Raw genomic sequence first — 27,049 nt, forward strand, 5'->3', positions numbered from 1 at the left:
TAAAACAAAAATGCTACCTAAGGAGAAATTGATCTAAAAACTAGTTAAGGTAGCCATAACCAAATATATGTTATACAATATATTTTAAAGTTTCCTTTTAGTTTTAGCTTTGTATCTGCCATGGGACTCTTGTGGTTAATCGGGTAGAGTTATTTTTATTCTTTTAAGGTACAAAGTAAAGACTGAGGATTTAAGGGGGAAAATGGCGATTTTTACATTAAGAGTACCAAGTAATAAAGATTTTAAGAAATGAACTGGGAATTGTTTTCCTAACTTTTCAGAGACTTAAGTGAGCACCACTTCTTCCTCCCCAGCTCTGGCTCCTCCTCTCCACTTATTTTAACAAATTATTCCGATGAATAGAAATTCTTGTGGAAAAATGTCCATGACTCATGGAAAAAAGAAAACACTTTTTTTTTTTTAATAACAAAAACCTCTCAAGTTCAAGAACTGCAAAAAGAATTTATATTTATTTAAAGCTTATTATTATGGCAAACTTTACTGCTCTTTTGTGAGATTTCATCTTTGCAATAAGATATCTGATGAGAGTCCATTTTTAATAAAAATTTGGGAAATTAAACTTCATTTTCTCTATTTTGTTGACAAAATGTGATGTGTTCCAAACATCTTATAATTTGAGATTGGAGGCCCCTTCTTAACCTTTTCTGATAAGATGGCAGTGTTATTACCAGTCCTCATCTCCTGGATGCCCAGTTTTAACCTAGAAGCCTATTTCATATTTAGAAGAGGGCTTTTCAGGGCATTTGCAACAACATTTCTAGGAACAATGTTCTTGAAGATATTAAACTGAGAGTCACATATCCTGATGGTTTCGGAACAAGCTTATAGAATTCACTGTGCATACAAATGGCATTTTAGGCAGTGAGGAGAGGACATTTTTGCAGAATGCTACCTTCTTAACCATTATCACAGGCATTAGGTTAACTAAATGGCATCTAGCCTAATGAGAACAGATATCATACATTTGCGTGGATTTTAACTCGTTAAAAGTAATTTCATACTCCAGTTCATTTGATCCTCCCAATAACCAGTAAGGTAGTCAGTCCAATATTATAATCCCCACTTTATAAATGAGGACATAGGCTCAAAGAGTGAGTTACCTAGGTCCAAACAGCTAGTGAGAACCAGGGGGACCTAGCATTCATCTTTCCTAATTTTTGCCAGCACCTCAGTCATCTCATAAACACTTTTCAACCTTTACCAAGCTAATGACCATGCGATCAGGCTTTTGGAAACTACTTTAAAATTAAGCAACCGACAATTAAGATTAATTGAATTTATTTAACCATCATTCAAGTAAAATACCATGCCTTAACACCAGGAACTTACTTTAAGTGAAGCAGATGCTGTTTACACTTGGCAAAAATTTGGATACAGATTTATATTTAAATCTATTTATTGGATAGATTGATTTGAATAATCTGAACAGATTGAATTACCTATAGTTACATATACTTCAGAAGCATATAATTGATTAGATTTTTGTTGTTGGCTCTCTTTGCTGTAGCTTATAGGTAACAAGGGCACTGTATGGTGTCAACCATCTAGACAATTTTCATTTTTTTTTTAACTTAAAGGAGATAGAAGTTTATTGAATATACTAAGGGAGGAACGAGTAAGGAGAGACTATCTACCAGGACATGGTGGTAGGGCTAAAATTATGGGGGAAATGAGAGGGTATGAGAATGTATGCAATTTTCCTTCTTTGGTAATTATGTCCAGTTTAAGTAGCCCATTGGTCAGCTAGGGCCTATGGCTATTTTGAAGTGGGTCACTTAATGAGCCTGTTTGCATTCAGCCCAGTGGTCATGGTGAGCCCTTTAGCCTTTCTCAGGTTTCCATTGGTCAAGCCTGTTGTCTACAAGTGGCCTCTACATTCTTCCCCACCTACTCCTCCCCCCCCCCCCCCCCAGATCAACAATGACAAATCTTTGGCATTTGAGCAGAGGACTCATCTTCAGTAGCTGCTTCATATTGAACAGAGGAAGGCATGCTGTCCCTACCTAAACTTGTGGATCCATCAAGGGTTTTGTGCAGTCATAGACCAGAACATGACATTATATTAAAGTGCTGAGAGGAGATTTGAGTGAATTTAAGTGAAATTCCCTAGTGGCCAGGTCCATGGGATTTAGAGGGAGGGGACCCTCTGATGGCATGGGCTGGAATCCTTGTGGAATCATCATTTGTATCTAATTGTTGGATTCAATCAGATGCATAGGAACATATTTTGCCTGTAGATCAGGATGGCAGCTGGACCCAAGGGAACAAAAGGAAAAGGGGTGGGGAGGTGGGGCAAAAGAAGCCAGGCAGCTGAGATAAATCAGCATCAGGAAAGTGTCCCAGGGATTCCTGGGTGGCTCAGCAGTTTAGCACCTGCCTTTGGTCCAGGGTGTGATCCTGGGGTCCCAGGATCGAGTCCCACATTGGGCTCCCTGCATGGAGCCTGCTTCTCCTCTGCCTGTGTCTCTGCCTCTCTCTCTCTCTCTCTCTCTCCATGTCTCTCATGAATAAATAAAATCTTAAAAAAAAAAAAAAAAAGGAAAGGGTCCCAAATGAGTCCATCATGCGTGCAGATTTCCCTAGATGAGCTTCTACTGCCAAGTGCACTGCCCATTAGGAACAGAGTCTTCAGAGAGATGGAGTGGAAGATGAAAGGAAAGGGATCCTTCACCCTCAGAGGCACAGGCAGTCTGACTTGTCTGCCCTCAGACCTTTAGATCACACCTGGGAGCCATCCTGGCCAGAGATCTTCAGTTGTCTGAGAAGTACTAGGGTTAGACTGCCAAAGGGCCCAAAAGAAAGGAGAGGGAAGGAAGGATCAAAGGGCAAAAGGGGCAAAAGGGTAAATTCCTCACCCTTTCAGCAAGGGTAGTGTGGTGGGCTCCCCCTGGGGCTTCAGATCCTCACCAAGGAATAACCTTGGCCACGGTTGTGGGTTCCCCTAAGGAGTACTAGAGTTGGTCCATTGAGGGAAAGTCCTGGGAAATTCCAAGAGAATCTGAGAATAGTCTCCGCCCAGGAGAGGTTCTTCATATGGGCCACAAAATGTGGGACATTCAGATTGGGTGGAGGCCGGTGGTGCAGGCAGTCAAAGAACTCACCTAAGGTAGAAGAAAGGAGATAGAAGTTTATTAAACTGCAAAGGAGCCTCAGTGGCCAGGACGGCAGAGGAGAGATTGTCTGCTCCGAACATTTTCCTTTTTAATTATGGCTTTCCATGGTCTAGGAACAAGTTTTCAAGACAATGATACTGGAATCTTCAAAAGTTCCTGTTGGTTCTTTTAACAGCTTTATTGAAATATAACTTATATAGAATATAATACACCCACTTAACATGTACAATGTAATGGTTTTTAGTATATTTACAGAATTTGCAACCATTACAATAATCAATTTTAGAACATTTTCATTACCCACATAAGAAACTTCATGCCTATTAGTAGTCACTCTCCATTTTCCCCCACCCAAGCCCTAGGCAATTATTCATTTTCCTTCCTGTATGGATTTGCCTACTCTAGATATTTTATATAAATGGAATCACATATTATGTGGTTTCTTGTGACTGATTTCCCATTACCTCTTAATATGATTAAGCTACCAGCTACTCTTACATTCCATAGACATCCCCAATCCACTGACTCATATCTTTTTGCCAGTAATTTTGGGAATTTTCATTCTTCTCATGGGAGGTTTATGTAATGCCACTCTCACCTAAGCCCACCCTACATCATTAACTCTGTGTTCTTACTCTCCCTTATATGATTTTATTATAAAGGCCTCCCTCAATAGATAATATCAAGTAATTAAATATTGCCTATATCTTTGTCATTAGGCATGGTAATTATACTCAGAGGGTGTTCCACTTCCTAGTCATTAATTCTATTTTACCTCTCCTCAATCTGCTGTCTGGGCTTAGACTGTCCTGCCCACAAGCCACAACCAGAAGGCACCTCTTGGTGGCCATATTTTGTTCTATATGACCCTAACTCTCCAGCCATAGCTTTTTGCCAAAGGGAGACCAATTTGTGAAATAGACTAATATAGAAAGTAACCAAACCATGGATAAACCAAACTGGGAAATAGCAATAGGAGCAGTGTCTAGAAGGATAGTTAAGTGTTTAGAGAGGCCAAAAGTTTCATGCCAGGCCTTAAACAAATTAAAACATACTGACTTTCAGGTAGTACAAGTTACCAAACTGTTGGTAGAGAAAAAGTTTAGAGAATGGGTAGGGATAAGAATGCACAAAAAGGCAAAGGGTACAAAAAACACCAGAGACTTAAAGAGTAAGGAAATAACATCAGTAACATTAATGTCAAATGACTAAATGGAAGATCCATTAGTTTGGGTGCTGAGGACTCTATAGTTGCCTTGGATCCAATTCTAAGTCAACTGTTCTGTTCTTGAGGTCTTATTTCTAAAAGTCTAAGAATTATCTCTTGTGTAACAGACAGGAGTATGGTAGTGATGATACCATCTTTTATTGGCTTACTCTGCTTCTTTTCTTCCCGCATCTTCAATGAAAGTCCCTAAACTCGGGTTCAAAATGTTAGGAGGTTTCTCTGTGTTTCTGATTCACTGATCAGGAACCACCATTGCTGCAAACTCTGCCAAGTGACGGAAGAACCTGAACTCTCTGAAACCCTTCTACCTCTGGGAAAATCATACAACTGCTTCACTACATCCCAAAGGTATTGGGAGAATACAGGATCCAATACACCAATTCAATAGCTCACTTTATATATAGGATATTGAGCTGGGTAATTTTGTATAACTAATTCCCTATTCAGTCTCTTCAAGCAAGAGGCAGACAGTCTTGGCAGAGGGCTTTATTTTTACCTTTTATTGATTCTTTTTATTTTAAGCAAAATAACATATACTCATAGTTTAAAGAGTCATCCTGTTATACAAGGTCTTTTAAGACCAGAGCATTTCTCAGTCTCTCTTCCCCCCTATTTTTCTTACTTCTGAGTCAACTACTTTCAATTCCTTTAGCTCAGGCATTAATAAACAGCCCAAGGACTAAATCTAGACAGTTGCCTATTAAAATATAGTTTTATTTAAAAAAGCCATGCCCAGGGGTGCTTGGCTGACTCGGTGGAACAAGTGACACTTAATCTCAGGGTCATAAGTTTGAGCCCCACATGTGACATTGGGTTTACTTAAAAAGGAAGGAAGGAAAAGGAAAGAAGAAAGTAAAGTCATGCCCATAATGTTTATGACTGTTTTCCAATTTTAGTATATGTGCTGCCGAAGTGGGCATTTATGACTGCTTTCACACTACAAGGGCATAGTTCAGTAGCTGCCAAGCTACTAAGACCCTAAGCCCACAAAACCTAAATATTTATTATCTGACCCTTGGCACAGAAAGTTTCCCAACCCCTATCTTGGCTTTCATTTTGATATGTACCTCCACAGTGTGAATGAACATGCTGTGTGGCTACATTTTTTCCCCCAATTTAAACAATATTTATTAGCCTCCCAGTATGCATTACAAGGATTTAGCTTCTTGCCCATATGTGTGTTGACACACACAAGCACGAAACATTTCCTATTCCTCCATTCTTTACAATATATTACAATGTAATTTAAGTTAGAATAGACTGATATTTAATTTAGCATTAGCATTGTGATTATGTATGCTATTTAAGGGCTTAGCCATGAGGTAAATTATAATTTTCCTTTTGTAAACATTTTTTCACTTTCCCTGGAATTAATGTCAAAAGAGTGGCTGGAGTGACCATAATAATAACACACAAAGTAGATTTCAGAGCAAAGAATATTACCATGATAAAGGTCATTTCATAATGAAAAATAGGTCAATTAAGAAATCACAGCAATCTTAAATATTTATACATCTAATACCAGAGTTTCAAAATATGTGGAGCTAAAACTGATAGAACTGCAAGTCCAAAGAGACAGGAGTAGATTACTGGTTACCTAGGGTCAAAGGGTCTGGGATAAAATAATTGACTAATGGATATATGCTTTCTTTCTTGGGCATTAAAAGTACTCTAAAATTGATTGTGGTGATGGTAGCACAGCTCTCTGAATATATATTAAAAATCACTGAATTATACACCTTAAATTTGGAATTGGGGGTGCCTGGGCGGCTCAGTTGGTTAAGTGACTGACACTTTATTTTGGCTCAGGTCACGATCTCAGGGTAGTGATATCGAGCCCACATTGGGCTTCGCTATGTTGGGTGTGGAGCCTACTTAAAATTCTTTCATTTCCCCCACTTGGCCATCCCTGACTTAAAAAAAAAAATGGTTGTACTAGATAGAAATCTGATCGACACAGAAATGGTAAATATGTGAGCAAACATATTTTTATTTAAAAAATGTTTTTGTAAGATAATTGCTTAAAGCAAAAATAATTATGTGTTTATAACATAGAAGTAAAATGTGTGAAAACAATAGTACAAAGTCTAAGGGAAAATGGAAGTACATTTTTGTAAGGTTTTTAACTTATACATAGAGAAGTATATTGTTACTTGAAGACAGACTGAGATAAATTAAAGATGTATATGAGAAACCTAAAGTAACACCTTAAAAAAAACAAGTATGGCTAATAAGCCAACAAAGACGTTGCATCATAAAAATCTTAAGGCGAATCATAAAAATTTCTTGATCAATCCAAAAGAGGGCAAAAAAAAAAAAAAAAAAGAAAAGAAAAAAAAGAGCAGGGAGGGTTAGAGAACAAAGAACAGATTGGAAAACAGAAAAACTGCAACCATACTCATAATCACTTTAATAGGGGGTTTCTATACTCATAATCACTTTAATAGGGGGTTTCTAAACACCATAGTAAAAGAAATTGTCATATTAGACAAAAAAAAGCAAGACCCAAATATATAATACTATCAATATGTGACCCACTTTGACTATAAAGACACAAATAGATTAAAATAGGTTAAAAGGGTGGGAAAAGATACACTATGCTAACAAAGCTGGCTATATTAATATCACATACAGTACATTAAAAGAGGGTAATTTCTTAATGGCATAGAGATCAATGCAAGAGGACCTAACAATCCTAAGTGTTTATATACCTAATAACAGAACTGCAAAATACAAGAAACAAAACTGACAGAATTAAAAGGAGAAATAGATCCACAATTATAGTCGAGTATTTTAATATCCTTCTGTTAATTGAAAAGATATCTTTGGTTGCCGTAAGACCAGCTTGGAATGGGCCAATTGCTAGTGAATGAACAGACGGAATGTGACTAGATTTAAAAATATACATATATATGATTTTGACTTCTATACCCAGTATTGACACGATGTTATTCATCCCTTTGTCCCGTGAGCAGAGGTCTTGTATTAACGTATAGATTTTCATCTTCTGCCCAGTTACCGGAGCCAGGTATACTCACACAGATTACCTCCGCGGGGGGGGGGGGGGGGGGGGGGGCAAATATCGATAGCCTTAGGGCAGTGTTTTTCAAATTTGAGTGGTTATCAGAGTTACCTGGGGGGTTCGCTAAAATTCAGATTGCTGGGTCCCATCCCGGAGTTTCAGAGACAGGAGGTCTGGGAAAGGGCCAGGGAATTCGCATTTAACGAATTCCCGGATGATGCTCCACACTTTGGGAACTACTGGCTTAGAATTTTGTCATTCCTTTCCTCCCATTAAATTCGAGACAGCCAGTGGGTTTCCAAACAAAGCTGAAGGCCGTAGGAGTCGGCTCCCCACAAAGCGCAAGCAACTCAAAAGGACTCAGCAGCCACAAGTGGTCCGTACCTCCCAAATCCGCGCGAGAGTTTACGTGACGACGTCGGCGTCTGCGTCGGCGTCACGTCGGCGCCGGCCACGTTCAGCGGAGACGGGAGCAAGATGGCGATTCCGGGCAGGCAGTGAGTGATCCGGGAGTTAGGGTCAGGCTGGGAACGGAAAATCACGGCGACTTTGTCTTTGGCCGAGGAGTAAAAGTGCTCTGGAAATGAAGGGGCTTGTGTCGTCAGGGATAGAGACGGGGAAAAGCGAGAAATCCTGAGGAACATATTCCCCTCCCCCTCCCCCCACATTTTCCAGGATGGAAGCCCGAAGTTTGAGGGAGAAACTTGTGAGGAAATAAAGGAAGTTAGGCTGAGGGGCAGAGAGCGAGACTTTTCTATTTTCCAAAAGCTCGGTCTGAGGCCCCTCAGTCTTGCTTCCTACCCCGCGCTTGAGTTTCTCCCTGGTTGGATGCTTTCATGGGCAATGAGAAGAGACAATTCCTGGCTTCCTTAGACGGCCTTATTCTCCTTGGCTGCTCAAGTCCTGATTCCCGCCCTCCCTTCTTGTTTTAGGAATGTTGTGCTGAGAAACCACAGAAAAGGGTAGGCATATAGGGAACTGGGGTATACATTACCGCAAGAGAGACAAACATTACGTGTTCTTGGAAGTTTTACCTTTGATGTATAATCCTTACTTCCCGTGATCTCGGCATTTTAAAGGCCAAAAAACGTGAGAAACTAAATGAGTTGGATCAGACGGTTCTCTGAGATGATCCAAGACAGCAAATGAACTCAGTATAGTGGGCATTTGCCCCGTGTCTACAGGGGTTTCTCAGTTAGTGGGCATTAACAGCTTTCCGCTAACATGTTCTTTCTAAAACAATACTATTATTTCATTATCTAAAACATCCTTTAATTACTTCTTTTCTTTGATTAAAATGGTATTTGAATTTGGCTCTTGTCTGCAAATAGTTACTTAAAAGTAATACTTATAAAATCTTAACGCACATTAAAATTTTGAGATCACTGAAAAGCAGAAACTGTTACATGTTCATAACCTATATGATGTGTTTTGGCGTGTTAGCTTCATCTGGAAGAGGTAGTGGATGTATTATTTTTTAACATTTAAATATAATGGTGTAATTTCTATTTCAAAAAAAAAAATGCAGGTATGGGCTTATTTTGCCAAAGAAAGCACAGCAGTTGCACCCTGTTTTGCAAAAACCATCAGTGTTTGGGAATGATTCTGATGATGATGATGAGGTAAGGGAACCTATGTTTTTCCGTTGCATTGTTGGAAATAATAATATTTTTAATAGAACTTGCAAATTTGATGTCTTTGCGTGCCTTGTCATTGCAGTGTATCTGGTGTATTATAACATATAATGTGTTGTATATATAACATATACACTCTAAATATTATATATAAGTATATATGATATATAAGTTTGTGTAATGTATAGTATGTGATAATTATATTTACAGCATTATCAGAAGGAATATTTAAAGAAAGACTTCTCACTGATTTTTTTTCTTCATAAGTGATACATGGGTGATCTAAGTGTTTTTTTAAGTTGTGAATTTCAGTTATTTCTAAGCAGTTATACAGAGTTGTTTTAGACAGCTAATACTTATGTGACAAAATTGTTAATATACAGATCCCTGAAAATGAGCTATTGATACTACTACGATAACATCTAATGTGAATATTTTTTGTTTTAGAAGCCAAAACAATGTTTTCCTGTGAAATCCACAGCTTATAGCAGAAACAACCCCAAATGTATCTATCCTTGTCTAATACTTAAGTCGTTTTCTGTATTTCTAAGACTTTTTGCATCAGTTAATCTTGTACTTCCTTTGTTCTGGCAGACAGGTAGCTTTTCTTTCAGTTTTTACAGATGTTATAATGCAATAGGTATATACTTGAACATATTGCATTTTATAATGTTCAATATACTTGAACATACTGCTTTTTGCTTTCCTTCTGTTGAAGAAATTGGTTCTAGATACAGTCTACTTCCCTACATTCTGCCCAGACAACTATCACATTATGATTTTTATTTGCATTTCCCTGATGGCCAGTGATATTGGCCATTTAGATAGCATCTATGGAGAAATGTCTGTTGGTATCATTTGCCTATTTTAAAATTGGATTATTTGTCCTTTTAAGAGTTGTAAAATTTCTTTATATATTCTTTTTTTTAAAGATTTTATTTAAAAAAAAGATTTTATTTATATGACAGAGGGAGAGGGAGAGAGAACAAAAAGGGGGAACAGCAAGCAGAGGGAGAAGCAGACTCCCCACGGAGCAGGGAGCCTGATATGGGGCTCCATCCCAGGACTCTGGGATCATGACCTGAGCTGAAGACAGACATTTAACTGACTGAGCCATCCAGGCGCCCCATCTTTATATACTCTAGATACTAGTCCCTTATTAGATATAATTTGTAAATATTTTCTCCCATTTTGTGGGTTATCTTTTCACTTTCTTGGTAGTATCCTTTAAAGCACAAAAGTTCAACTTTGAGAAAGTCCAATGTATTTTTTTCCTTAGGTTTCTGCTGCTTTGGTGGCGTACCTAAGAAACCACTCCTTAATCCAGTGGCACAAAGATTTATACCTGTGTTGTAGTTTTACTACTTAAATTTAGGTCTGTGATCCAATTTTGAGTTAATTGTTGTATACTGTATGAAATAGGGGTCTTTATTATTTGCATATAGATATCCAGTTGTCCCAGTGTCGTTTGTTGAAGACTATTCTCCATTGAAATGACAACACTTCTGTCGTTTGTTCTAATATATATATATATATACACACACATATATGTATATGTATATGTATATATATATATTTAAATAACCTACCATGGACATGCTTATTCTATAGTTTCACATCCTGGCATACCATGTAACACAAAGCAAAAATCTGAGAAGGATGGATGTACCCAAGTGATTTGAAAAGTTTACACATGTTATTGTTCTTTCTTTTCCATTGTGAAATGAGGCTGGACAGTGGATACACTAGAGCCAGAAAAGCTGGGCTAGTCCATTTTGCTCTTTCTTCTTTCTGTCTCCCCCTCCCTCTTTTCTTCTCCCCTTCTTTTACATAGAGGGACTTTAATTAGTTAATTAAAGTTAATTAGTTTAATTAATTAGCAGAGAATTAGTTACATAAGTAGTCAAAAAGAGGATGGTGAGACAACCCAGAGATTAGCAGTAGTAAGAGCAAGTAGTGATAAATGGAGGAATACAGGTAAGATACAGGTCTTGGAGGCCAAGAGCTAGGGTGACCTGGGAACTAGATTCTTTTTTTTTTTTTTTTTTTTTTAAATTTTATTTATTTATGATAGGCACACAGTGAGAGAGAGAGAAGCAGAGACATAGGCAGAGGGAGAAGCAGGCTCCATGCACCGGGAGCCCGACGTGGGATTCGATCCCGGGTCTCCAGGATCGCGCCCCGGGCCAAAGGCAGGCGCCAAACCGCTGCGCCACCCAGGGATCCCTGGGAACTAGATTCTTACAGAAGGAGCTGAAGCCACTGAGGAAATTCCGTCTTAAGTAGAGAAAAACGCAGAGAGGAATACTTTGTTTTTGATCTTTCCAATAGATCATCTTTGTTTTCCTTTGGTAGAGCTCAGCCAGAAGCCAACTGACAAGAAAGTTGTAGCTTAGTTCTTAATGAACAGAATATAAAACTTTTTTAGTGTAACAACTTACCAATAATGAGATCAGTCTGATGAATTCCAGCTTATTCTTATACTGAGAAGTAAATTTCTTAAGTATATTTAAATAGTTGTGAGGTTTGAATACAAATCACTTATTTAAAAATTAATCAACAATTTAGGCAGCAATGAAATTATTGGTGCCTTGGAGAAAATGTGGAGAAAGATATTTTATGGTTCTTTCCTAAAGAGGGCATTTGATATACCTGGAAAGGAGCTGCTACAAAGCAAATGCATTGGTGCTTGCAGCAATTAAGAAGCATTAAAGAGCCCAAATTTAAGATCAGACTTTGTTTCCAGTGGTCCAGCAGATGGGGCCCTAGTAAATGAATTCAATTTTAATATATACTTATAAATCCAGAGTAAGTTTTAAAAGTAGGAAAGTACTATTTAAATGATTCGTCTTTTAAAAATTATTGAAACTAATTAGAAGTAATTGTTTTTGTTCAAAGGTAGGGAAGATGGGAGTTTTTACCCTATATGAGTAAGAAGTTTATATTGTATCCAAATGCTACTGTCTGATCATGTGTTAGAAAGGTTTTGCTATGATAGTAATGTGTTTATTCCAGTGTATCCTCTTCCAGTCCCATTGCCACCACCTTCATTACTTAGATTTTAATAGCTTTGTAACTAATTTCTTTATCATCTGTCTCCTTAAATTAATTTGAAATACTGTTTACAGATTGATCTTTTTAAAGTTCTATTCACTTGTAACTCTCTTGCTTTTGAACCTAATCGTATTTAAAATCTAAACTGCTACTGAAAGCCTGACATTGAAAGCCTTCACTGTGCTCTGGCTTCCAAATGCTTAACATTTTTTCTAACTGTGCTCCTCAATGTATGTATGCGTTTGAGTTTTTTTGCAACTCTGCTTCTTCACACTAGAAGTCTCCTCATTCTGCGTGTCCAAATTATAGCCATCCTTCAAAACCCGTTGCAAAAGCTGCTTTCTTCATTTCCCTCAGGGGAAGCAGTCTCATCCTTTTTTGGTCGCTGTTCTTTTCTTAGCACTTAGCTTTTTATACCATGTGTTGTAAGTTACTTGCAAGTCTTTTTACTATATGAGCTCCATGGGTTAGGTTCTGGATATCTATGCTGATATGTTTACTACATGTAAAGTTACTTACTCAGATGCTTTAGCTGTCTGAATTGTAAAGAGCCAGGTAGTAGATGTTTGGACTGTGCAGACTAACTGTTGAACTTCACTCTCTTGCTGTGAAAGCAGCCATTAGATAATACGTAAGTGAACGAATATGACTAATGAATGTAATCTAATAAAACTTCACTTATAGAAAGAGGGGTGGCTGGATTTGGCTGTAACTTGCTGACCCCTGGTCTACACATTTATTCTCAAAAGTACTTGTGATAACCAGTAGTTTTTCACAAATGTTGTAAGATGGTCAGTGACTAAAATAGATTTTGCATGACAGGTTAAACAAGGAACTTCATTTTAGATGTTTGTCGCTACTAAGTGCTTGTGCATTTTGCAGAGCCAATGGCTTTTCCTTTTAATCTTGGCAACTGAAATACATATTTCTAGACAATGTTCTTGTAAGATCCTATTTTACATTGTAATTCCATGAAAGAAGTATGAGCAATAATACAACATGAAAGTTGTTGCAGTTTGGTATCTTTATCCAAAAGCAACAATTTTCAGATTGGATCAAGATACAGGACTGTTTGATCTCTTTAAAGAATTACTAAGTTAAAAAAAAAAAAAGAATTACTGAGTTAAACTAGATAGCAAATATTTATTAGTTTAGTTTTCTTAAACGTTTCAGAAATGTCGGATAAATGGTGGATGATAACAAAAATTGCACTTTGAGTCACTCAGAAGCCATTGTATAGTCCTTTTATAGGTTAAGCGTTCATTTGTCACAAGATGTATGAAGCATTTATAAAAACACTAATACTCCAGGAAAATGCATTTATAGACAAATAGAGAATAGAAATATCTAATAAACATTACAGATATTTCATCATAGTATATTTAAGAAGTGTAAATTAAATTAGGACAACAGTGAGCTGCCATTTTTTACTATATTAGCAAATACTTTTAGAGAATGGTAATGGCAAGGTTTTGGTGAAATGGGTGTTCACACTTGTGTTAGTGTAAGTTGGTGCCCCTTTTGGAATGTAGCTATGCAATTTATATCAATCCTTTAGAAGTTAAGTGTGTTTAACTCAGTATATCAATCAAAGACAAACTGCCTGCATTTTCCCTTCTAAAATTCTCTCTGGAAGAAATTATCAGAAATTTGAATTAAAGATTTATAGATACTCAAAAATCTTTGTTTCAGGGTTGTTTATGAAGGCAAAAACTTAGAACCAGTCCAGCTTTCTACAATAAGTGTATGGCTAAATGTGGTGTGATGTATATACAAAATTGTTACAGATAAAATCAAAGGAAAAAAGAAAGCATTGCAGAATATTAATTATAGTTGCCTTTGTGTAGTCTACTGATGAACGGTTGTTTTTTGTATTTTTACGTATTTTCCAAATTTTCCACAGTAGTATAATTGAAAAAATATTTTTTAAGAAAAATTAATGGTGAATTTGATAAGCATTGCCTATAAGATACTTAGATTTTAAATCATGTTATAATATAAAAGGAAATAACACATTTCATCTGATAGAAGGCATAATGAAACAGTTAGTATTGGAACTACTTAGAAGCATGAAGTAAGGTGAAATGAGCAGAATACAAAACTGAATAAGTATGGTTGTATACATATATGCAAATAGAAAAATAAATGAAATCTGTTATTTTTTTTGGATGATAGCACGTGGGTTTTTTAGTTTTCAAAAAAGTTATATTGTTATTGTAATTTTGAAGAATAGAAGGAAATGAGTGCTTTAAAAAAGATAGCCATAATTGTATATTCTTGAAGTTAGAAACATTAATAAGTAACTGGGTTACATGATAACACTTCGTTGCTTTCACTATTTCTTAATCTTTCTCCACTTTAATTCCAATCTTTTAAAAGCATTTTCGAGGAAAGTAGTCTGCATAGGTCTGTTTTTCCTAATGAAAAAACTAATTATTTTGGTTGGATGCCTATTTGGTTTGCTAATAGTGAGAAAAAGTTAAAATGTTAATCTGTCACAACAGTATAGTACATCTGAACCAATAAAGTTTCAGTTGTGGTTTTTCGTCAGTTATAATAATTTTCTATTTCTCTGAATATAGTCTGGTATAGTTAAAATGACAGTTTTATGTAAACATGACAAAGCAGATTATATATGGAAAGCAGAAAATGTATATTATTTTAGTGATGACTAAGAATTTTTCATACTTTTCTCATACTACTAAAATGAATTCCTGGTAAGTTCATGATACTGAGTATATCTAACAGCAATATAAGCCGTGAGGGATTTGAAGTAATTGTGCAGTTTTACTAAAAAAGGTATCCCCTTGACTTGCTGTCCATAAGTGAAACAGAAACCTAAGAAAATGCGAGAGGAGAGAAAAAGAGCACTAAATGATAGAAGTCTGTTAGGAGTGGGACAGATGACAAGAGAAGTCTATTCTTTTTTTTTTTTTTTTCTTTTAAGTAAGCTGTACACCCAGTGTGGGACTTGAACTCACGACCCCATGATCAAGAGTCACATGCTTTACTGACTGAGCCAGCCAGGTGCCCTGAGAATTTTCATTTCTGTTCCCATCCTATTGGAAGGTAAAATTAGAGAAGTAGCTGAGGGAACCCAGATTATGAAGATGAGATGAGGTAGGAATTTATTATCTTTTTTAGGAAGGAAATGCTACTATTAATCATGAGTCCTTGTAGATATGTATAATTGATTTGTGAATCTATATTTAAATCTATGCATTTTTAGCCAGACTTACTTATGTTTGCACATGGGCAACTTTTAAAAAATTTTTTGGTATGAAATATAATGCACCAGCATTATTGTATTTTTCAGCTTGAGTGCTTTGTTTTATAATTTCTGTCTCTTTATTGGCATTCTTTATTTGATGAGACATTGTTCTCATACTTTAGTTCTTTAGATGTTTTCTTTGGTTCTTTGAATGCATTCTGTGTATGGATCATACTTTCTTGTTTGCACGTCTCTTAATTTTTGATTGGGAACTGAAAGTTTAAAATACTACCGTTTGCCAACTCTGGAAACCAGAGCCTTTCCTCTTTCCAAGGTTTATAGTTTTTTGCTGTTTTTTTTTTTTGTTTTGTTTTGTTTTTTATGTAATGGCCTTGCTGAACTAATTCTTAAAGTTTATATGTTTTGTTGTGTGTGGCCACTGAAGTCATGTTTGGTTAGCTTAGTGGTTAGCTAATGATTTGACAGAGATTTCTTTAAATACTTGTTAACTAATAAGTCTCCAGTCTGCCAAGGGGCTCTAATTGCAGGACATGTCTGCAGTATACCATCAGGCATTTTACAGCTTTGCCTTAGCCTTGCTTGTGCAGAGCCTCAGGGTCAGTTGTTAGAGTTTAGGACATTCTCAGGTCTTTCCTGATCAGGCACAAATGTCTGTATGCATGTGGACTTCATGATCCTCAGGAATATGGGAGAGCTTTCGAAGCCCCCTATTGAATATCTTATTTCTCAACATTTTTAAAGCTTTTTGGTTAGCCTATTGTTTTCCCCAAACGTTACAACTGGTATGCATTATGGCAGGCAGCCCTGATGTTCAGCAGTTGTCTTTGATTGTTTTTGACAGACAGCTCCAGGGAAAAGGCTCTTTTACTTTGGTGCTCTGTCAAGTTAAATAAAGGCAGCCTTGTGAGTGGTGTGTCTTCCGGGAACCACCAGACAGGTCCAATAATAATTCTCTGGGATAGAGGTTTTGAAGGATCTCTAACCCCATTCTGCCTTCTCTAGTGGCTGCTGGACTGCTGGTTTCTGCAGCACAATACAATCTGCCATGGTTGTAGGCCGTTGTTTTTAGGCTACCATGACACTAAGGAGGGGATGATGGAAATGGGGGAAGTTAAAATGTTACAGAGTTCTTACTGAGATTCAGCTGTTCTTGAATAAATGCTCCCTGGACTCCTTTAAGCTTTTAGTTAATTTCCAGAGTTCTGAAAATACCGATTCTGACTTTTTTTTTTTTTTTGCCAGTGTTAAAAAAGAGTTTTGTGCATCCATATTCTGCCATTTTCAGTGACTTCCCAAGATATCTTTTAAGCTTCTCCAATACATTTTTGTACACTTCAGATAAAGTCCTCTTCCTGGTTTTTAAATCACTATGGACTTCCCATTGCTCTTAGGATGAGGACCAGAATCCTTATTTTTGACTTGCAAAGTCATACATTGTCTTGCTATTCTCTTGCTGTCTTGTCCTATTTGAGTCTTTAAAATTGCCTTAGTAAGTGAATTTTAGTGCACCTTCAAGTACACATTTTAAAAACTAAGTATCTTGGGCAGCCCCAGTGGTGCAGCGGTTTAGCGCTGCCTGCAGCCTGGGGTTTGATCCTGGGGACCCTGGATCGAGTCCCACATCAGGCTCCCTGCATGGAGCTTGCTTCTCCCTCTGCCTGTGCCTCTGCCTCTCTCCTCTCTCTCTCTCTCTCTCTCTCTCTCTCTGTGTGTGTCTCTGAATAAATAAATAAAATCATTAAAAAAAATAAAAAATAAAAACTAAGTATCTTGATTGGACTTGTATTGGTTTTATAGGTTAGCTTAGAAGAGAATTGATATTTTAATATTTTAGTCTTTTCATTTACGAAGATGGCATATGTCTTTATTTGTTTAGGTGTTTTAGATATCCTTTAACACAATTTGAAAATTTCTTTAATTAAGATCACACACATCTTCTATTAGATTTATCTAGGTACCTTAAATTTGTTGCTGTTGTAGAAGGGACTTTTTTTGTAAATTATTATTACTAGTACATATGAATGCTGCTTATTTTTTTATTGATTTAATTCTGGTTCCTATATAGATCTCATAACTTGATGATTTCTTTTGAGTTCTTTTCACTAATATTTCTTATTCCTCTGTGTGTGTGTGTGTGTGTGTGTGTGTGTAATTGCATTACCTGGAAACTACAATGTAGTGCTAAATAAAAAACAGTGATAGAAACATTCTTATTACACATCTGACTTTAATGGGAGTTGCTTATAAAGTTTTATAATTAAATGTGATGTTTGAGCTGTAAGTTTTTGGTACTGTTTCTAGTTTACTAAGAATTTTTATTATAAATGAGTATTAAATTTTAATCTTTTAGCATCTATTAACATGAATTTATTTTTTGAAGTTAAGCCATCCTTATATTCCTAGAATTTAATTGTTATTTAGTCTGATTTGGTGCACTCCTGCTAGTCTTTTTACTGGTGCTTTCCATTTCTGAGGTCTTTGGCTTAATTTCTTTTTTCTTTTTTTTTTTTTTTTAATTTCATTGTTGAGTAGTTTTTCAGCAGGTGCTTATAGGGACATTTTTTCCTAACAATCTTAATTATTAAGAAAAAATTGCTTTTTGCTTTTATCACCTAAATATCTGCTTGAATGGGTGTACTATTTCTAGAATAACAATTTATTTCAAAATCTTGTAGACATTAGTCATTTTCCCTGTTGTAGAATATTCTTATGAGAAAGTACAATACTATAGTGTTTTGTTTTTTAAACTCTCTCTTCTAGATGACTTTTTTATTGGCTTGGACAACTAGTGGGTATTTTCTTTTTATTCTTTAAGTTCAGTCTGTTTTGGTGCAAATCATTTGGAATTATTTTTTCCTGGAATGAATTGTTGCTTTTTATCTAAATATTTAATTTTTTCTGGATGCCTGGGTAGCTCTGTTTTTTGCTGTTTCGGATTTATTACCTCTAATGGTGTTATTTCAGTCCTCAGTATGTTTTCTTAGTTCTTCAGTCTCCCTTTCCATCCCTTTTATTGTTTTATTACCTGACCATTAACTCATTTGATTTAATTTGTGGTCTTATTCTGAAGGGATTTGACAGGGAAGAGAGAGAAGAGTTGGAGATGATAACTTGAAGGAATAATAGTAGAGTTAGTGGAATTTTCCTTCTTGTTTTCTTAGGATAGAGATGATTTATGTATGTTTAAGCTGGAAGGGAAGAAGCTAAAGAAAAGAAGAGATTATATAGCTAAGGAAGCAAAAGTGTCAAGCAGTAAATTGGTGTATATCCCACACAGAGCACTTGGGTAATAGTAAGACATTTGAATCTGCATCTGCCTGATTCCAAAGTCCATGCTTTTAAACATTATAATACTTCCTTTGAGAGGTAGGTTGTTTATAATAGAATTTTAAAAGTTTGAGAGAGGGGTGCCTGGTGTCCCAGTCTGTTAAGTGTCTGCCTTTGGCTCAGGTCATGATCTCAGGGTTCTGAGATCTAGCCCCACCTGGTGCTCTCTGCTCAGTGGGGAGCCTGCTTCTCCCTCTCTCTTTGCCTGCTGGTCCCCCTTGCTTATGTGCACTCTCTTTCTCTCTTTCTCTCTGTCAAGTAAGCAAATAAAATCTTGAGAAAAAAATTTTGAGAGAATGGATTTCAGAAAAAGGGTTAGTCTGGGGACTGGCAGAGATCAGACAGACTTCAGAGACTCCGTCTTGTTTACTGGTTGGAAAAGGAACACAAATAGAAGTTATGTTGAGACATGGTTTTTACCATGTGAAATTGCACAGCTCTGCTTCCGGTGATTTAGGAATATTTTAAGGAGATGGGGCTATTAACTTTCAACAAAGTGGATATTCAGTTGTCCAGAATATTTTTTTGAAGAGTTTCTCCCAAGGGTTTTCAGTAGAGGTGTCACTACTTCCAGAGGGGCATTGGGAAATTTTTATGGTGGCTCCTGCTTATGGCAGTTTTTGAGAGTATTATTGACACCAGTTTTTGATGTGGGCCAGGGAAAGTAGATATTTTGCATTTCATGACCCCCATCTATAAAGGTTAAGATCCCTCTGAACATTTATATAGATTAAAAACTATAATTTTATGAGGCTATCCCTAAGTTCTTTTTGCACATAAACACAAAATCTTTTGTACATTTTTTTTATTAAATAAGTTTAACCAAAATTTTAATACTTTCAGAAAAGTATTTTTACATGGCAAAACATATGCTAAAATTTCCGCTAATTTGTCTTGTACATCAAGAGAAGATTATATCTTATTTTGTTTTTACCAGGGGAGAGGGGGAGAGAACTTTTACAGAGAGTTCATTTAAAAAAAATTATGTCACCATCATCAATATCACTTGTGATATTTAGTTATCAGTTCTGCAGTAGCATTTGTATCTATAGCATTAATGGTGATTATAGTGAGTCTATGTGGTAGAATGATACTTTGATACTTACTATTTTCTAATATGCCTATGCAGTTACACATAGAAATACAGTATTATTCCATTATAAGTTACTTCCGTTTATTCTTTATAGTTCTTTATGGATGTATATGTGTGTATCCAAAGCTCCACAAAAAAGAAGGAATATGTCTATAATTTTAAAAAATTATATAGAAGGTTTATTATTGTTTTTGTTAATATTGTTTATTATGTTTCATTTCAATATAAAGAGCCCTATAAAAGAAGGGTATTGAGTATAATAGGACTGAGAAGTACTGTTTTGTGCCTTTCCCAGTGATGTAAAATGGTTCACTTATTGTGTATTAAATTCCCATAAATATGTGGGTCTGTTTCTCTACACTATTCTGTTCCATTGATTTCTTTCTGTAATCCTTTTCCAGTGCAGTTTTATTTCAGTTACTCTAGCATTATAATTTGGTTTGATATATTGGTTCTAAGATGCTTCATTAGTGATACTTTCTTGATGTCACCAGAAAGTGTCAGTGGAGATTTTCATTTGGCATATCATTATTGCCTCCTGGGTGACAGCTATTATTTTTAAGATGTCATCAATTTCTGAGACATTAAAATGTGAAAAAAATATGTTGTAAAATCATTGAAATAGGGTGTTGTCATCTTCATTTTACAGTTGAGTAAATGAGCAGAGAGTTTAACTTGCCTAAGATCACATAGTTAATTGATTTCATAGCTCATATGCTTGATTGGGATCTTTTAAATTTATTGTTATATTTTTTCTAAGTATTTATTGCTGATATATAGCAATAGTTACATTTGCTCTAGGTTCATGGTAAATACCCTTTTTCAAATTGGAGAAGTTGCCCTCTGTTGTAGGTATATCATTTCTAAATCTTTTTCTTTATAATTTTTGGGTTATCCTGTCTACTGGGTCCATCTCTATAGAGTTCTATCAGATGCTCCTCCCTGTGAGAGAATATACTTTCTGCCCTTGATACTAAGCTTATCCATGAGACTTGTTTAACCAGTGGAATGTGAGTGAAACTGATAAGCTATATTTGAGCAGAAGCTTTCAGAGCCATCTTATGATTTAGCCGTTGCTTTTCCGCTCTGCTGATATGAACAGCGTATTGCAGATAGGGTCTGCCTTCAGCCTGGAATGAAGTCAGTATGGACCTACAAGCCATCCATAATGGACATGTAGTAGCATGAGCAAGAAATAAACCTTTATACCGTAAGCCCTGGGATTTTGGTTTTCGTTATTTTTTTTTTAAGATTTTATTTATTCATGAGAGACACAAGAAAGGCAGAGACATAGGCATAGGGAGAAGCAGGCTCCCCTATAGGGAGCCTACTTGAGACTTTATCCCAGGACTCCAGGATCATGACCTGAACCAAGGGCAGATGCTCAACCACTGAGCCACCCAGGTGCCCTGAGTCATGAGATTTTTGATGATGTTATTTGTTAACACAGGATAAATTAGTGGAAGTTGACAATAATCTAGAATGCTGAAAATTTTTATTAGGCATTTGGATTGAATTTTATCACTTTTTTTTTTTTTACATCTATTACTATGGTGAATTACATTGATTTTTCTAAAGTGAAACCACTCTTTACTAGAATAAACCCTCTTGGTCTTGATGTATTTATTCCTTTATATGTGCAGCTGGATTTTATTTGCTATTTTTTTTTATTGTGGGAAAATATACATAACATAAAATTTACCATTTAGCCATTTTTAGATGTGGAGTTAGGTACATTTACATTGTTGTACAATCATTACCACTCTTTAGAACTTTTTAAGCTGTAATATGGAATTCTAGAGATCCCCAAGATCTTTTCATGAGTCTACAAAGTCATACTGTTTTCATAATAATAAGACACTATTTGCCCTTTATTTAAATTTATTTTTAATTTATTATTTTTTTAAATTTATGATAGTCACACAGAGAGAGAGAGAGAGGCAGAGACACAGGCAGAGGGAGAAGCAGGCTCCATGCACCGGGAGCCCGACGTGGGACTCGATCCCGGGTCTCCAGGATCACACCCTGGGCCGGAGGCAGGTGCTAAACCGCTGAGCCATCCAGGGATCCCCAGCAATCTACTATTAAAGGGATTCACCGAAAATACAAAACACTGCCACTCTTCTTACTAAATTTATTTGTAAAGTACATTTATTTTTCATAAGAATGTCATTAGCATGAATGGATTTATAGTTATGATTCAGTGAATTAATAAAATTTTCTTTTTTAATATCGAATATGCTAAATATTGATAGGATGACTCATGTAATAAGCAAAAGCTCTTTGGGTCCTCAGTAAGTTTTAAAAGTATTAAAAAAGGTTGAGACCAAAATATTCAAGAACCTCTGCCTTAGAGTAGTTAAAAGGTCTTAAAATGGGCAGCGCGGTGGCGCAGCAGTTTAGCGCCACCTTCAGCCCGGGGTGTGATCCTGGAGAGCGTGGATCGATGGAGTCCCACATTGGACTCCCTGCATGGAGACTGCTTCTCCCTCTGCCTGTGTCTCTGCCTCTCTCTCGCTCTCTCTCTCTGTCATGAATAAAGAAATAAAATCTTTAAAAAATAAATAAAAGGTGTTAAAATGCAGGGCGCCTTGGGTGGCTCAGTTAGTGAAGCTTCTGCTTTCAGCTCAGATCATGATCCTGGGGTCCTGAGATCAAGCCCTGCGTCAGGCTCTCTGCTTCATGGGGAGTCTGCTTCTTCTCCCTCTGCCTCTCTCCCTGCTTGTGCTTTCTCTCTCTCAAATAAAATCTTTAAAAAAATAAAATTTGTTAAAATGCAAAGTAATATATTTGCATTTTGTCCTTGACTATTTCCATTTCTTCTTTTTTTTTTTTTTATTTCAGATTTCTACTTTTCAGCTAATGTCCATTTATATTTTCCTAAATAATCGTTCATTTTTTTTCTAGGGATTCGAATAATACTTGCAGAGAATTTCAGTAATAGTTAAAACGTTTTCTAAAATCTCTTAATTTGTGATTCTGTCTGATTGTATTCCTGAAGTTTATTTGTTTTCTCCTTTTTCTTGGTCAGACCTGGCAAAAGTTTGATTATATTATTTATTGCCTTCTTGAAGAATCAGCTTTTTGATTACTGATCATATTCACTCAGTTTTCTATTATGTTACTTTTTTCTTTGTTATTTCCTTATAATTGGTTTTTTTTTGTTTTTTTTTTGTTTTGTTTTGTTTTGTTTTAGGATTTTATTTTTAAGTAACATGGGGCTCGAACTTAAAACACACATACTCAATTCAACTCACATGCTCTTCTGACTGAGCCAGCCCAGTGTCCCTTTGTAATCTTTCTCTATTCTTGGTCTGTTTTCTTTTAAATTCTTTGACTAAAAGTCATTTTTCTTTCCTAAGAAACTTATTAATAGCTATCAGTATTTCTACAGTCCTGCTTTGCAGGTCACAAGCTTTGTTTTTTAGTGACCTCATATATTTTTTTAAAAGTAGTTTATAATTTATATTTTGTCTTTAATACCAGAATCATTTAGAATTTATTGGGGTTTTTTTTTTGTTGTTGGTTTCATCATGCTACTTCTCTGTCTTGTACTTGCATAAATATGTTCTCCAGTAATTCTTTTGGAGAATTAATGATGTCCCATTATCTGTCTGTGGGTAACAATCTTTGAATCCTTGCAGACCTCCATATGTCCTTATTTGGCCTTCATACTTGAAAGATAGTTTTGTTACATATAGAATTCCAAGTTCAAAATTATTTTCCTATAGAACTATTAAATATAATACTTTGTTTTTATATCCACTATTTATAAATGGAAGTATGTGATATCTAATTCTTTGTGAGTAATCTGCACTTCCAACTCCCTTCAGATGTTTTAAGATTTTTCTCTTTATCCTTGGTATTCCAAAATTTTACCAGGCTTACTCAAGTTCCTGTGTTCGTTCATTCCAGCTAATGGCAGAAATGAAATTTCTGTTATTTGCCTTTTCCAAAAAAGGCAGAATATAAGAATCCACTTGTATTGCTGCTTCTGATGCAAAAACTGCAGTTAACCTATCTTCTGTCTTTTCCTGTTTTCTGTCCCTTACTTAGCGTTTGTAGCACCTTGGGAAATATTCCTACCTTCTCTAGCATTCAATTTCTGTGGGCAGTTTGGTTTCTTGGCTTTTATCTTTCTCACATTTTGAGCCCATGGAAGGTTCCCATTGTTTGTATCATGATTATGGATTTCCTTTCTGTCATTTTGAGGGTTTGGAGGAGGAGAGGAAGAAGAGGGGGAGACGGCTGCGGCATGTATTAATTTGCCACCTTAAACCAAAAGCTTTGCATTATTTTCCTAGCTTTAAGATCTTGGGCAAATTGTTTAATCTTAGTTTCAGTTCCACATTAAAAAAAAAACAAAACCTGTTTTTTAATATGGCCTACTAAAAGTTTATTTTAAGGATTAGAGAGTATATCTTAAATGCCTAGTTCATTGTGCAGCATAGAGTAGATGTGTAATAAATGGCACCTATAGGGACACTTGGGTGGCTCAGCAGTTAAATGTCTGCCTTCAGCTCACGGAGTGATCCTGGAGTCCCAGGATTGAGTCCCACATTGAGCTCCCTGCATGGAGCCTGCTTCTCCCTCCGCCTGTGTCTCTGTCTCTCTCTCTCTCTATGTGTCTCTCATGAATAAATAAATAAAGTCTTTAAAAAAAAACAATAAATGGCACCTATATTGCTATGATATTAAATGCCTAGAGTAGAAGTGTAATGAATGGTACCTAGATTGCTATAATAAAACTAATATCTTCTCTATATCATCATTAATCATTAGGCACCTGAAATTTTCTTGTGCTGTCTCCATCTTATGTTGTATTTGACAGTCATAATTTTGGTAACCTGACCTTTTTTGTGTCTTTTTAATAGAATCTTGATCTTCATGTTGGATTGTGGCCATTAGCAGAGGGCCATTGTATTAAAAAAAATTCCATAAAGAAGACCGTAATAACCATAGTTATATTTTTGAATTACCGGTTTGTTTGATTGTATACAATCTTATGGTATCTTTTTTACTCATTTTTTTAATTAACAGTTTCTAATTAGAAGATAGTAAAAGCTTTGCTTCCAAATTTACTGTTAAATAACAAAGTTAGCTTTTTATTTTTCCAGAACCATACACATCTTCCTCATCTATTGACAGGCTTTGTTATTGCTTATTCCAACTTTACCATAAAAAAAATCATTAAAAATTTTTTTTCCTGTATTTTCATGTTGTGTTTCAGTGTGTTTAGTGAGACAAAAAGCAATAATCCCCCATCTCATTCTTGGATTTATCAAAAGCTGAAAATAAAATAGATCAGATCATTTCTGGAACAAAATTACTTTATTAGTTTAGTAATAATTTGAGGTTACTTTAAAGATAAGAACCAGCTTTTGGGAGAAGATTCATTTCCTGCCTTTGGGCTTTATCTGCAAGAACTACATCTTCAGTGTCAAGAGATTGTGTATTTATAACTGAACTCTAATAAAGTCTGTCCTGGGGGTGCTGCACACCTGACTTAGTCATTGTGATTATATATTAGGTGCCAAACTGTTGCTTGTCTTTTAAAAAAAAAAATTGCCAAGTGTATTTCATTAAAATTTGTGTGGGGAGGACTGCAAGACCTTGACTGTTGATCATAAGTATGCTAGTTATTACTAATATAGTTAATGATGTCCCATTGGAAAATAAGTTTGTGTTTTTAAGTGGGATAAAATACAATTTTCTTCTTATTGGTGAATTAAGCAATAATTGGAAGAGGTCATTAATTGCAGTAAATTATGATTTTACTAAATCTTATAAAATATTTTCTATAGCTCTTTGATGCAACACAGGATATTGAAAACCATGTTCTCAGTTTGTTTTCTTTAAATCTGTATCTTGCACTTCATGTGAGTGTTAAAGAACTGTACTTTTTTTGATGAACCATAATTACCCTCCTTTAAACACTCTTTTTATATTTCTCCTACTTTTTGCTATGTCTTTCTGTCACAGAGAAGTTACCACACAGAAGAGAGAAGATAATTTCAGAACTGCATTTTTCATGACATTTTCATATCTGTGTGTATATGTCTTTCTGGAACTGAGACATTTCTTTGGCAACGGAAAGAACAGTTACATATGTAGTAAACTTTTTTCAAACAGAATTGTTAGTCATACTCTTTGTTTCAAGGCACACTTAAATTATCAGCCTGTACAAAGTTCTTTTCCTGTTTTATTATTTTTTCTTTTTATCCGTAATCCCCTCTCCCATTCCCTTTTAAACATACCCTCGTGTGTTTGATAGATATATAGATGTGCTTGAATATGTGTCCTCTTGTATTGTGTTTTTGAGCATGTGTGTTTTATATGTATAAATATCATTGTATTACAGATCTTTTTTTTCAGTCAACACTGCATTGCAACGTGTATACCTAGTTGATTGTAACTACAGTATTTATGTCCATTTTATTTGATACCATTCCCTCAGAAATAAGCATTTAAGTTACCTCAGTTTCTCCTACCACAACAGTACTATAAAGAGAAAAAAAAAAAAAAACTGTTCTCATACATGTCCCACCAAAGAGTTCCTTTGGGGGATATATCTAGGAGTGAGATTTTTTAATCAAAGAGTGTATAGGGGATCCCTGGGTGGCTCAGCAGTTTAGCACCTGCCTTCGGTCCAGGGCGTGTTTCTGGAGTCCCGGGATCGAGTCCCACGTCAGGCTCCCTGCATGAAGCCTGCTTCTCCCTCTGCCTGTGTCTCTGCCTCTCTCTCTCTCTCTCTCTCTCTCTCTCTCTCTCTCTCTCTCCATCTCTCATGAATAAATTTAAAAAAAAATTTTTTTAAAGAGTATAGATAATTATCTAAGTACTGACAATCAGTTCTCAGTTCTTTTATTTTGCACTTTATTGATATTAATGAAGTTGAGCTATCTCTTCATGTGTTTTTTAGGCATTCCTTGTGCTGCAAATTTCTCCTTTATATTCACTGACCACTTCTCTATTGTATTTTCTGTTTCTCTCTTTTATAATTTATGAGTTCCTTATATAGTTTTGATAGTAATCCCTTGTTGGTTTTAGAGATTGACAATCTTTCAGTCTCTTACTTTATTTGTTTTCCTTATAGTGAAGACTGCTAGTAATTCACTAAAATCTAGTCTTCCCTTTTACAAAAAGTAACAGTTTAAACTGGGCACATAGCTGCTTAATTAATTGTATTTTTTAACTTTATCATTAGCTAATTGAGGCCATGTGACTAATTTTGTCAGTCATACATGGGCAAAAGTTTATGTGCACTTCTGCTTCAGTAGCTTAAAAGAAAATATGTTGATGTTTTTTTCTTGTTACAAGTTGGA

The 27,049-nt window shown here is 35.7% G+C and overlaps 1 protein-coding gene across 2 annotated transcripts in view; it reads left to right on the forward strand.

Annotated features, from left to right (window-relative positions):
- The first annotated feature begins 7,737 nt into the window (after nt 1–7,737).
- NSRP1 (nuclear speckle splicing regulatory protein 1) overlaps nt 7,738–27,049 on the forward strand; it is a 52,440-nt gene continuing 33,128 nt past the window's right edge. Inside the window, exons 1-2 of one of the 2 annotated variants that reach the window (XM_026016209.2) lie at nt 7,738–7,881; nt 8,913–9,006. In XM_026016209.2, coding sequence (XP_025871994.2) covers nt 7,862–7,881; nt 8,913–9,006 — 114 coding nt within the window. In that variant the 5' untranslated portion in view covers nt 7,738–7,861. Of the gene's footprint in view, nt 8,347–8,912; nt 9,007–27,049 lie in introns of both variants that reach the window. The other variant, XM_026016210.2, reaches the window with a different exon arrangement.

This window comes from Vulpes vulpes, chromosome 2, assembly GCF_048418805.1.
Source record: "Vulpes vulpes isolate BD-2025 chromosome 2, VulVul3, whole genome shotgun sequence".
NCBI classification, from domain to species: Eukaryota; Metazoa; Chordata; class Mammalia; order Carnivora; family Canidae; genus Vulpes; species Vulpes vulpes.